This window comes from Sesamum indicum, linkage group LG3, assembly GCF_000512975.1.
Source record: "Sesamum indicum cultivar Zhongzhi No. 13 linkage group LG3, S_indicum_v1.0, whole genome shotgun sequence".
Classification (NCBI taxonomy): domain Eukaryota; kingdom Viridiplantae; phylum Streptophyta; class Magnoliopsida; order Lamiales; family Pedaliaceae; genus Sesamum; species Sesamum indicum.
In genome coordinates, this window is record NC_026147.1 from 21,492,120 (window position 1) to 21,504,863 (window position 12,744).

Below are 12,744 nucleotides of genomic sequence, written 5' to 3' on the forward strand. Positions count from 1 at the left end.
TTAATAGATTTGATTCCTCAACGACTAAAAAATACCACGTGTTATTAACAGTAGATCTGCTTTATGTGAAAAATTGAAAAAGATGGGTTGACTATAGTGAAAATAACTGCCAATTTTTATTTTGCTGTTGTTCTATTTCTTTGAATAATAACAACGAAATATTTTTTCATTTAAAAATATTGAATTAGTTGTACTGAGAATTTGCCAATGTAGCATTAATATGTACTAAAATATGGTTTTCAAAATTGATAAGAATTTACATTGACAATCCCGGATATAAGATTTAATTACATAAATATTTTTATTATTTAAAAAATTATAAATACATCTATTAAAACTATAATTATAATTATAAATATATCACATATTTTAGTGACGAAACTTTGCGCAAATATATAGTAATCAGCCACATAACTACAGTTTTTATAATGAGCTAAATTGTAAAAAAAAAAAAAAAAGAACCTGTGTATTAAAAATTCAACAAAAACCCACCTCCTGTTCTAAAAATAAGTAAAATACTCTCTTATATTTTTTTTAATTCAGAACACGCTCTCTTTTTTATTTTGAAGGATAACGGTGTTAAATTTTTACATCGTCTGACTGTTATGCTCCTATACAATTTTTATTTTTTATATTTTTAAATTTTTTTTTTTTGAAAAAAAACCCTATTCCCACTCCCCCCCACCCCCTGCTTCCTCCCCTCCCCTGCCGCCTACTCCCATTCTCCTGCCTCGCTCTGTCGTCCACTATCTAGCAATGTGCCGTCGCCTAGCAACAAAAAAGAGAGCGACATACGAGAAAACCTGACAAAAGAGAGGACGATAGTGAATATTTGTATATTTATAATACGAAGGGTTTTTGTTGGATTAAATTTTTTTTAGTCCTATAAAATATGCCTCGTAACATTTTGGGCACCACAACTTTTGGGCATGATGAAATTAATAGTGATTATATATATATATATATATATATAAATTAGTTCTCACCATTAAAAAGTTAATGAAATCAATGATGTGCAATGTGCATGTTGGTTAAATGCCAACTTGGAGGCTCGAGCTCAGGTCAACTGAACTTCATTTGATCTTGGATGACCAAATTAATAATTATAAAAATAAAAATTCTCTAAGACTTTTATTTTTTTAAAAAAAAATTGTTTATTTTAGTTCGTGGTCAAAATCAATTATAATATGAGTTTCTTTCCCTATCGTTGTCAAATATATTTATTTTAAAAAATATAACCAAGTACATTTTTCCATTTCTTTTCCCAAAAGTATTCAACTTTTGTTTAAGCATATTACCAATTTATTTTTAAGAGTATTATATATGAATTGTTGGCATACTATGTTAAATTTGTCCCGTATCCATTATATTAATTTAATTATTACTTTACTTTTTTATTTATTAGATACTTTTCTATATCTTAAATAAAAAAATAGTTAGAAAATAATTTGGTAATAATTTACAGCCAAAATTATTAAAATATATTTATTTATTTAAAACTACATGGATATTCATGGCACCAGAGGCATTGCATTTATCCAACCAATCAAGTTAAGGGTCTAAGTCATGTTATATATACTTATTTTTTTGCTCTGAATTAAGACAACATTCAGAATCGTATAAAAATATTTTAAATTTTATTCATGCTAACGATAACAAATATGTGTGTGTATATATATATATATGTAATGTTTCATTTCAAATCAATTATCAAAACATTGTACGTTGAATTTCACATGCAGATGTAAGCTCTCCCCTCCTTTTCCTCCTTACAACTGATTAAGAATTTGTAAAAGGCGACTAATTAGGGCTATCGCTTTCTGGGTGGCTGCTTTCACCTTCGGAGGCTCTTGTGGGCCAAACTCGTCATCACAAGTGCCGACGTTCGTCACCGCCGCCGACGCTTTGGTTTTCAGAGTGTCAATACTGAAAGGGTCGCGAGCCCTGGGCAGTTGCGACTTGACCTCATTTAAGTTGGAAATGGCGTCGCTGCTGGTCTCAATGCATGTCTTCACTATTTGTTTGTTGCCGCCGTTTGCGACTGATTTAACCGCCTGGATAACGGCATGAGTGGCGGCGATCGATTGCTGAATTGCGGCTTGAGCATCAGCTCGAGCGTCCGACTCAACAAAAACCGGGCTGCTCCATAGGAGTGCCAGCGAGATAGAGACAAGAAGAAACAAGGAAGATGACATTATTTGCTTTTCGTTTTTTTTCTTTCTTTGAGTTTTTTATTTGAGTTGTTGTGTTTCGTTTGGTAGGGATGAGGGATTTTTATAGTAACTTGGAACTTCAGATTTATAACTTACAGAATCTGTTTTTGTGATTGTATTTTAATTTATAATAAAAGACTTCTGATACTATACGTATATATTGTGTATGTGAAGAAATTATGTTCGAATCCACGAATTGGATCGTAGATTATGATAATTAGTAAGTTTTTTTTATAAGATTGAACATAATTATAAATATTTTTTTTTTATTTGAAAAATTATAAATACGATAATGCATGTTTGTTTAATTGATCATAGCCATGCACTTACATATTTATTAATAAAATTTGTTGTCAAGAATATAATTTGTAATTATAGATAAACTAATTAATTAATATAAATTAAAATTATCTCACATATTAAACACTCCTTATTGTTTTAAGAATTACAGTAGCACTTGGTCGGTGACAAGCATTGAATAAACACTCCTTATTGTTTTAAGAATTACAGTAGCACTCGGTTGGTGACAAGCATTGAAAGAAGTTAAGAGTACTTTCTTTTTTCTATTTGCAGCGATGTAATATTATTAATTAAAATAATTAGATTATAATTATTTTTATTAAATATATAATCATAATTTGTTTAATATATAATATCAGATAAATAAAATATAAACAACATTTACTATTATAGTATACAACACCTATTATGCAGTAGATCAACATCCCACGTGTATAGTATAGTGTTCGAACTCATAAGCCAACATGCTTTTGAAATAAAACTAAGTCTCCATAAATTCGTACCTGCTATGTGAGCATTAGTTATGAGATGAAAAATGAATGGAGATGGACTAAATTTGCTATTTAAAAAGTTGTGCAGGGGTAAAATTGTTGGAAATTGGGTCAAGAGATTAAAATTCCACATTTTTCAAAGTTATAAGACTAAAATTAAAACGTGTAAACTTAAAAGACTAAAATTAATAGCAGACAAACTTAAAGAACTAAACAAATAATTTTTCTCTTGAAAATTTTTTCAGACCAAATAATAATTCAATTTTAAAAATTAATAAAAAGAGGTTAAATTTTGTCTCATACAAATAATTATAATTTAAAAACTAATTCACTATTTATATAGAAATAAAAATTTTATTATTATAATATTTTTATCAAAGTTTAAGAAAATATTTGAGACAAAAGAATAATTTTCATTCAAAAAAATAAAGAGAAATTAAAATTAATCTCAAATTCAAATAATTATAATTTAAAACTAATGTATTACTTATATAAAAATAAATTTCTCTAATATTTTGATTTTAAAAATTGAAAATTTACTTATATCAAAATATTTTCAGATCAAATAATTATTTAATTTTAAAAAATAAAAAGAGGTTACACAAATAACAAATTAGCTTTTAAATTATAATGGGATAAAAAATGTTACGAGTTGGATTTAATTAATTGGACTGAAACAACAATCAAAGTAGGTGACCATTTTCGCCCAAATGGCTACTTAATTAATTGATATATGCCTGTCACGTGACTTAGTATGATTTTTTTTGCCTATTTTATTCCTAGCATGTTATATATTATAATCAATTTTAAATAGTGAAAAAATTATGTGTAATAGTGCTTAATATATCTTATTATATTATATACAAATACTATATAAAGTGTATTGTGACGGATATTTAGGAGGGTAAGAAAACATTGCAGATTACGACGGACATGGATTACAAAGAGTGTCTACATTCGTCGCTAATTGGTGATGAAAAATTGCAACAGCCCTTCACTCGCGAATTTGTTTTTGGTGGAGATAATTCCATTGCAAATTAATTTGAGGAAACGTGTTATAGCTAATTTACGATGGATGGAGCCGCAAAAAATTAGTTGCGACGCCCGTTGCAAATTGACAACCTGTATTATGTCATCATTCTTCACATAATTTGGAATGAATTTCACAACGGCAATCACTTCCATCTCAAATTCCAATATTAAAATTACTACTGTATGTATATATATATATATATATATGCGGGCGCGCTTTTGCTTCGTTCAAATTATATTTTTATGTGTATGTGCTTATGTAATAATGTTAAGACAATTGAGAATGTTGATGTACGAAAAAAGTCTATCTGAGAATGTGGACATTAGACAAGAGTTTGATTTTGAGATCAACATACGTATATGAAAGATGAGAAGATTAAATACCCGTACAATAACTGTTGGTTCAAAACAACAGATGAAGTTATGTACTACTTATGTGAGGGTTTTATAAATCATTATTACAATGGAACTACACATGGTGACAAATGGGTGTATGAGTACTATGATAATCCGCCCAACCCGAGCCAACTTCTACTGCACATTGGAGTCAAAATTTTCCTACAGTTGTTCAAAGTAATGATCGCATAACAATAAAGCACATTCATGTCTGTATCCTAGACTTGTATGTAGATCATATTTATTCATCAAATCATGCCACATGCACCATCATAAGTTCATTTTCTCAAAAATATACGCATTCGTGATTCGGAATAAAGTCACTTTCCTATAACTTTACCTCATCATCACAAAAACCCAAAAGACATCAAACATGCAACATATCCTAGTCTCCAACTAAGGAACGCGAACGATTAAACAAAAGACAATGTTGCCTGAAAGCCAATCTCGTCGATATTTGTTTCCTCCCCGAAGCTTAGAAATATACATTGTCCTCAATGCTTACAGAACTTGGAGAAATATACGGGAAACAAAATAGGAAATTATCTCGTCAATTTTTTTATTGTATACATTTAAATTGATTTATTAAAACATTCACAGAGGTGTTCCTGAATTATATTATTTTCCGGCTTACAACTTACTAACAATCTGTAAAAGCTGATGAAGTAGGTCTTCCGCCTTCTTGGTGGCTGCTTTCACCTGCGGTGGCTCACTCGCGCCGAACTCGTCATCACAAGTGACGATGTTAGTCAGCGCCGCCGACGCTCTGGTTCTCAGAGTGTCAATGCTGAAAGGGTCGTGCTTCTTCAGCAGTTCCTTGCAATCGCCTAAGTTGTCAATGGCGTCGCCGCTCGTCTCAACGCACGTCTCCACTATTTGTTTGTTGCCGCCGGTTTCCACTGATTTGGCCGCCTTGATAACAGCTTGAGTGGCCGCTACGGCTTGGTTGATCACGGCTTGAGCGTCAGCTCGAAGGTCCGACTCAACAGAAACCGGGTAGCTGCATAGGAGTGCTACTGAGATAGAGGCAAGAAGAAAGAGGGAAGAACTCATTGTTTTTCTTTCGATTTTTTCTGTTGTTTTTGTGTTTAGGTTTGTAGAGATGAGGGATTTTTATAGGTAAAATTGAAGAAGCATGGAAGGAAAGTAAATTATAGCAATTTAGACTGATAGGAAGATGTTAGAATTATAGTCTGAAAATCTAGCTAGGTCAAACATTATATTTAATTTGTAATAAAAGATTTGAACTGGTATTATTACATATGTAAAGAGATTATGTTCGAATCGCACAAATTTGAATGTAGATTGTAATAATGCATGCATGTGTTCAATTTGAATATCTTCTTTTTAAGATTGTAAAATATATAATGAGAAAATTTATTGTAAAATGGTTGATCGATTTATTATTGCAATAGGATTGAGTAAAGTACTTTAATTTGTTCATGATATAGTCAAATATTTAAGATATATGAATGCGGAGAGTTGAAGTATTATATTTCGATTTTACTACTTAATTTGGTATAGTTGATGATGTATGTAAGAGATGCAATTTAGAGTGTGTGGTAGGCTTTGCCATTTGTTTGTTCGAGAATGATATTTTTTTGGGGGCATTTAATTTTCGGGTGTCATATATTTGTTTAAATAGTTTAAAATATGGGAAAGGAAACAAAATCTCAATAATTGGGAATATATGCATAAAATATTTAGGAAATCAAATCTTGAATTATGATTGGATTTGTTTTCCATTCCCTTGGCATTATTTCCATAAATTAACAACAAATCAATAATATTGTAAATATATGTTATATTTGTATATTAATATATATATATATATGGATGTATATAAGAATACTAAGGATATTTTTGTAAATTTATATACATATATATATATCATTTCAGGTATCATATTCTATTCGCAAACAAACAAACAAAGACTAATGTCATAATTATGGTTTTTTTTTTTTTTTTGGAGAAATGAGACTGAAAATTTATACTGAAAATGGGTATTGAGACGTAAATTATAATATTTTTTATTTATGGGACTAAATCTATTGAATTATAAAATAATGGGACTAAAATTGTAAAGGAGTAAATTATGAAACGTAAGAATCGCAATTTTTCCACCCAATCACATCCCTTTAGAAAATTAGACCATTTTGTTTAAATTTATTATTAATTAAAATAGAAATAAAATATTAGTATTTGTGTTGCATGTAAATATAATCATGCCATTGATATAATTAATATATATGTAGTAAAAGTTTTAATTTTTAATTTAATTCAAGAACATATGTATTGTAATTAATGCATGAGAAAATATTATCAGACAATTTTTACAGGTGAGATCGTAATGCAATAATGACAAACTTTAATATATGAGAATAATTATGAGTTTTAATAAAATATAAATATTAAAAAAATTATGCACACAGATGCTACATGCCACAGTATAGACTATAGAGTATATTATTTATTATGAGAGAGTGCACTCTTTTGGTATCTCTCTTTTTCTGGTCTGATTTTTTTTTTTTTTGAAATATTTAATTTATTTATCTAACTTCCCACTTTTCCACTATCATTTGACTGTTATTTCTTTCTTATTTTTCTTTCACCACTTTCTTATAAATCTAATGTTAACTTACTTTTCTATATAGTTTACTAAATTAATTATTTTATTTTAAATAATATTAAAAAATTATGCATACATGTAAAGTATGCCACAAATTACTAGTAAAGAAAAGTTCTCTATACTCATAAATAACAGTCAGTTAGACTACCGACCATTTTTTAAATATGACAATTATAACCTTAATTCGATAATTTTAAAAATTAATTATAATTATTTTTCTTAACAAAAGTGACTTTACATCATTTAACACCACAACGCTAATTTTTTTATTGCGTCGATAATACCTTAAGTTAGTTATATGTGGTTAAAATGTGATTCATTGATTTTTATATTTAATTTTTATTTATAGTATACTTAAATTGTAAAAAATTATTTATTATATGCATGTAATGACAAATTTGGCGTAATTTTGGTTGGAGACAGTTCCATCGCAGAGCCCCTGCTTTAGACCGATTTTGCGAGGGAAGCGTAGAACAGGCTAGGCTAAACATTAGAAGCCGTCTAGGTGAATTTTGACATGTTCTTATTTAGTGACTTCCCATTATTTTCCTGGGAACTTCTTGTCCATTTTTCTTCTGTTACTAAGACCTAGTACTTCCTGAAAGTGCATCAAGGATATCTCCAAGCAAGAGGAACCTAAATGAACAAAATCTACCTAATCGGACTGGAAAACCATGTGGCAAAACATGCAATGAAGCATGGGTCGGTTTTAAACTAATACCAAGAACATAAATCCTTTATCAGATTAATGTTGCCTGAATATGGACAGACTTCAGTTGTAAACAAAATAATTCTAACATCTTCCACAACCGTTTCCATGTCTCGTTTCTATTTCTATGCGCTGTCATAAGAACCTTGGGGCCTAGAATTGTCTATTTCTACAACATTAATGCTTCTAAAAGTCGTCAAATAGCACTGACGACAACATACATCAATCTAGATGTTCATGCTCAAAGTTGATCTCAGCAGTTCAATTTTCAACTATATCTCTGTATATTCATAAAGGGGAGCAAAGGTTCTTCTCCATCACTTGTCATGAGCTTCACTTTTAGGTAGTAAATCAACTCCTCTGAATCTGAAATTAAACCTGAAGCCTGCAGCAAAAGACATGATGAAACAATATTAGAAATGTGTGGTTCCAACTTCCGTCTATTACAAATTAAGCGGATAGTGCCAATGGGGGGAAGAGTTACCACTTGACTTTCTTGAAAAGAACTTCAATATCTCATCGATTATAATTACCTGCAGTTGGGAGAGTTATGACATAAGGTGAAGCAACATACTTGGTCGCAGAAACCGAAGATCAGGAAAGATGTGTGCTAATAGAAAGAACTACTATGCAAGGACATGCACAGACAGCAACATAAAAATGCTGAAGAGTTGCATTATGTTAGGTTAGGTTGTCTAGGGGTTAGAAGATTTGCAAGCTAAGGATTTTAAATCCAATGAGCTTGTCTGGATAACCTCGTCTTACAATGAAGTTCAAATCTTAGAACTCATATGAGCTTTCTTTCCAATGCTTATGGTGGATTTCACACATCCACCTATGTCAGTATCATTTGAAACTGTTATGGTGGATTCAAATGCTTTGGAACTCATTATGAGCTATGGTTTCAATTCTTCCCTCATATAAAATCCCTTCATCTCATCCATTTGAATCTTTTATTTAAGGGTGAAAGAAAAGACCTTGCTGCGAAATAATTTCAAGTGTTATCCCAATGGCAACTGCGAATAAAGAAAATGTTATGGAGGGCGACTCCATCACATGGAATTATGATCAAATAATCAAACATTACTCTTATGGATAGTTGGGAGGAAATGCACTGAAGAATAAGTCAAGAACGAGGAAAGTAACAGCATTGAGTTTCTCGGATTCATGAGGTAGTCAGAACTTACAAAATGTGAAGATCCATATGATTCATTATGGGGCTATATAAAATTTGAAGAGAACATATACTTACAGGAAAAGAAAGATACAAAACAACGGTCCATTCAGCCCAACTTAGTGGTGCCACCTGCCCAAAAAAATAGAACCTCTTATTAATGTCCCAAACCGCAAAAATAATAATAATAATAATAATGATAACAACAACAACAACAACAAATAAATAAATAATTCCAGGATTCCAAGAATATGTAAAACATAATAAAGTTTTAAAAAGATGGATTACCGAGAAAAGAATAGACAGCGGTTCCACATAGAGAATGAGGACATGTAGTAGCATTGTCAGGACAATTGATCCAAGAAGCCATAAATTACTCCAGGGGGGAATGACACTAAAATTTGGAAAAGACAAAAGACTGTCAATAATGTAATATTCTGTTTTGTTTCATTCCATAAGTCCTTGGTTCAAAGAGGAAAAAGCATTTACAAAGTATAAATAAAACTATTTTTGTCCCATCCTTATTCCGGGCCAGGTAACTATTCTGAAATCTGAAAGATAGTTGTTAAATTTAAACTGAAAAAGGAAGCGAAACGCACCAGGAAAACCAAAAAAAAACAACACATCCATCAACTAAAATATTTTTGGTATTAAACATACTTCATTTCAAGTGTACTCAAACTGTTAATGTAGCCTAGAGTATTTTTTGCAATTTTTGAAGAGACATTACAAGAATAGGACAAGTGAAAATGGCACAGAAGTAAGTGACTTGGTGCTGTGTGTGTGCCTACACCACTCTTTATTTTTGTTGTCTTCAGCATTAAATTATTTACTTGATCACAGAGTTTATAGCAATAGATTAAATTTTCTCCATGTGTTAATTTAGAAGGCAGTAGAGACAAAGGCAACATGGGATATATAACACTCAAAATTTGAGGTGGAGCGACCGAAAAGTTTTCAAATATAAACGTAAAGTTCACAGATTAAGCTACTAAAGAGTACTCACAGAAGTGATTGATTTTCACTGAGGTTGTTCAATGCGTTGAACATCTCAACCACAACAAGTACAGTCATTGAAACAGTTGATGGATGCCGATCGCTGAACACAGTGCAAGAATAATTTGTTGCCCTTGTTGGGCAACTGTCAAAATTGACCTGAAGTTTGGAGAAGCATTAGTCCAATGGGGATAACTCAAAAAGAATAGTACAATAAAGAAGGCTGGCAAATTATTCACTGGCCTGTCAACAGAATAAACAAATCATGACGTCCCCTTTCTTCTTTAGGATGGTTAAAGAATACGTCTCATTTCATAGCAGCACTTGCTTTTTGTAAATTGCCTTTTCAACTCTCACCAAAACACAGACCAAAATATAGAATTGCAATATCTAGTGATGTGTTCCTCATTCCCTTGATCTCACTTGAATTAGCAAAGCAGTTATTTTAGTTTTGAATTAGCAAAGCAGTTATTCTAGTTTTGAATTAGCAAACCTTTAAAACCACTATTAGATAAAAAGTTGAAAAAAGAGAAGCTCTCAACAGACCATGATCATGACAAGCATTGTAAGGAAAAGCATGTGAGACCTTGGAATTTATCATTGTCCAGGAGCCATGCTGTTTCTTGGTACTTACCAGTTCAGTATACGGCAGTTTAGGACCATTATCAGAGTAAAGAAACCACCACACAAATCCAGCAATAGTAGCAAGCCCAACATAAACTGCACCAACCAAATCTCAGCATGAGAAATAAAAGTGAAATTGCGCACTTATCTATTCAAGCATTTTGAATTAAAAATCTTGGTTATGCAATAGACTAGATATTAACTGTTGCTGCACATAGATGAACTTTAAGTTGATTCAATACCACATGGACTATCACAAATATTACTCATGGGAAAAATAAAAGTTCTCCAGCACAAAAACAGCTAAGAACATCTAAAGGTAGAGTGTCAAACATCTATTTAGTCTTTCTGCCCCTCCAGTTTAAACAACTGAGACTGCCGTTCTTGGGGTTATTTAAATTGCACATGCAGTTTTGAACAGAATGGATCACAAAATGCAAGTGTTGTCACTATATATTATGGATGTCAGAAGTGAGCTTAGCAACACATGAAATACGTATTTTCATCAACAATAGTTTCGTGTTTAATCAATTCTTTAACACAGTGTCACTGAGTCATAACAATTGACACGAGTCCCACAAATAATGAAAGCCTTTACCTATCTCATAACATGACAAATAATACAATAGTCTAGAAAAGAAATAGTAGCTGTACAACATAAAACGTTAGGTTGAGACATCCATAGGTACCTCCAATAACTAAATAACGGAAGAATAACCATCCAGTGACAACAGCTTCATTGACCTGGCACCCAGATGACTTTAAATGATGAGAAAGCTTCATTTTAACAAGAAAAAATGCTTCTTAATGGTATTACAAATAAAAACACAATCACTCAAAAAATAAGGATCATTTGTTGAAACCACAAGAATGGCATCTAAATAAAAACGAACGCCATATAGATAATGGTGAATTTCAAAAATGGCCATTAAACGCTGAAAGTGTCATGACAATAAGTAACCATTTGCCTAATTACAAATTTGCTGCTAAGTACAGTTACAAGCAGGCTAGTTCAATTTTACAGTCATTTTTGTAAACAGCATAGGATTCTTAATCAACACTTTTGTAACTACTACATAAATCTCTGCTGATACAAAATAAAAAATCATCACATCCTTGTGAAGCATAATCATTTGCTCCTCAAGAATTACTTGTGCGCTATACACCACAACTTGGAAGCAACTACACACCACAACTTGGAAGCAGTTCTTCACATGATTATAGAGACAAATATTGCTCCATCACATAGAGAAGCATGAAGACGATTCACTCGAAAAGAATCTACAAATGGAAGACAATTTGTGAAGACCTATAACATCTTAGAATCCAGTTTTACATCTCTCCTCATTTGTTCTGAAAAACTGTCTATTTCCCATCTTCCGTATAAGAGAAACTGTTTCAATTCGAAAAGTGTTCCTTTCCTTTGGTACATCTACAGTATACCAATTATTTATCCCCTAAGAATGCGATGAGAAGACTGAAAATGAACAAAATCAGAACAAGGAGAAAGAAAGAATACAAAGGACTTCATTCAGCTTTCTGATACATTTATGATCCAACAAGCTATTTCTATTATTTTCATTGAACCATAATAGTTAATCATAAAGAACATATAGTCAAAAATCTGGCATCAACCTATTGTTTGACTTAGCAACCAGGAAAAACAAGATTGATAATCAATAAAGAGAAAGGCAGATTTTTCTATGCCAGAGCGTGGCAAAAACTACTTCAGATTGAAGAAATAGAATAAAACATTGCAAGAAAAACAGATGATCCAACTGATGTATTTGATGATGACAGGTACATTGTGCTATAATACTAGAATGCTCAAAACTCAACGTTTAAGATACCTTGCGAGGTTTAGCCTTCATAACATCACAGTCTTGTTTGTTAAATCCAATAGCAGTTGCAGGCAAGCCATCTGTTACTAAATTCACCCAGAGCAACTGGACCTGTAACAAAATAAGACATTACCTAAATGAATCTAAAGTGTAAAAGAGACAAAAAAAAAAATGTGTGAAAATACAGTTTCCACGATACTATATTCATGCTAAGTTGGCTCTCTAGAGATATGAAGACTCAAGCAAACAGGATACTGACAAATATAAAAGAAGTCAAAAATTAAAAAGAAAATATCGTGAACTTTCCAAAAGACTAAATGCATAAATCAATTAACTCAC

General features: G+C 31.4%; 1 protein-coding gene across 1 annotated transcript in view; it reads right to left on the reverse strand.

The window, feature by feature from the left end:
• Positions 7,780–12,744, reverse strand: part of LOC105159092 (calcium-transporting ATPase 3, endoplasmic reticulum-type) — a 25,445-nt gene continuing 20,480 nt past the window's right edge. The window contains exons 28-35 of the mRNA XM_011076040.2: positions 12,415–12,516; positions 11,254–11,308; positions 10,575–10,660; positions 9,951–10,099; positions 9,233–9,338; positions 9,023–9,076; positions 8,255–8,303; positions 7,780–8,155 (exon numbers count right to left, since the gene is read on the reverse strand). Of these exons, the coding sequence (XP_011074342.1) occupies positions 8,088–8,155; positions 8,255–8,303; positions 9,023–9,076; positions 9,233–9,338; positions 9,951–10,099; positions 10,575–10,660; positions 11,254–11,308; positions 12,415–12,516 (669 nt within the window). The 3' untranslated portion in view covers positions 7,780–8,087. The remainder of the gene's footprint in view (positions 8,156–8,254; positions 8,304–9,022; positions 9,077–9,232; positions 9,339–9,950; positions 10,100–10,574; positions 10,661–11,253; positions 11,309–12,414; positions 12,517–12,744) is intronic.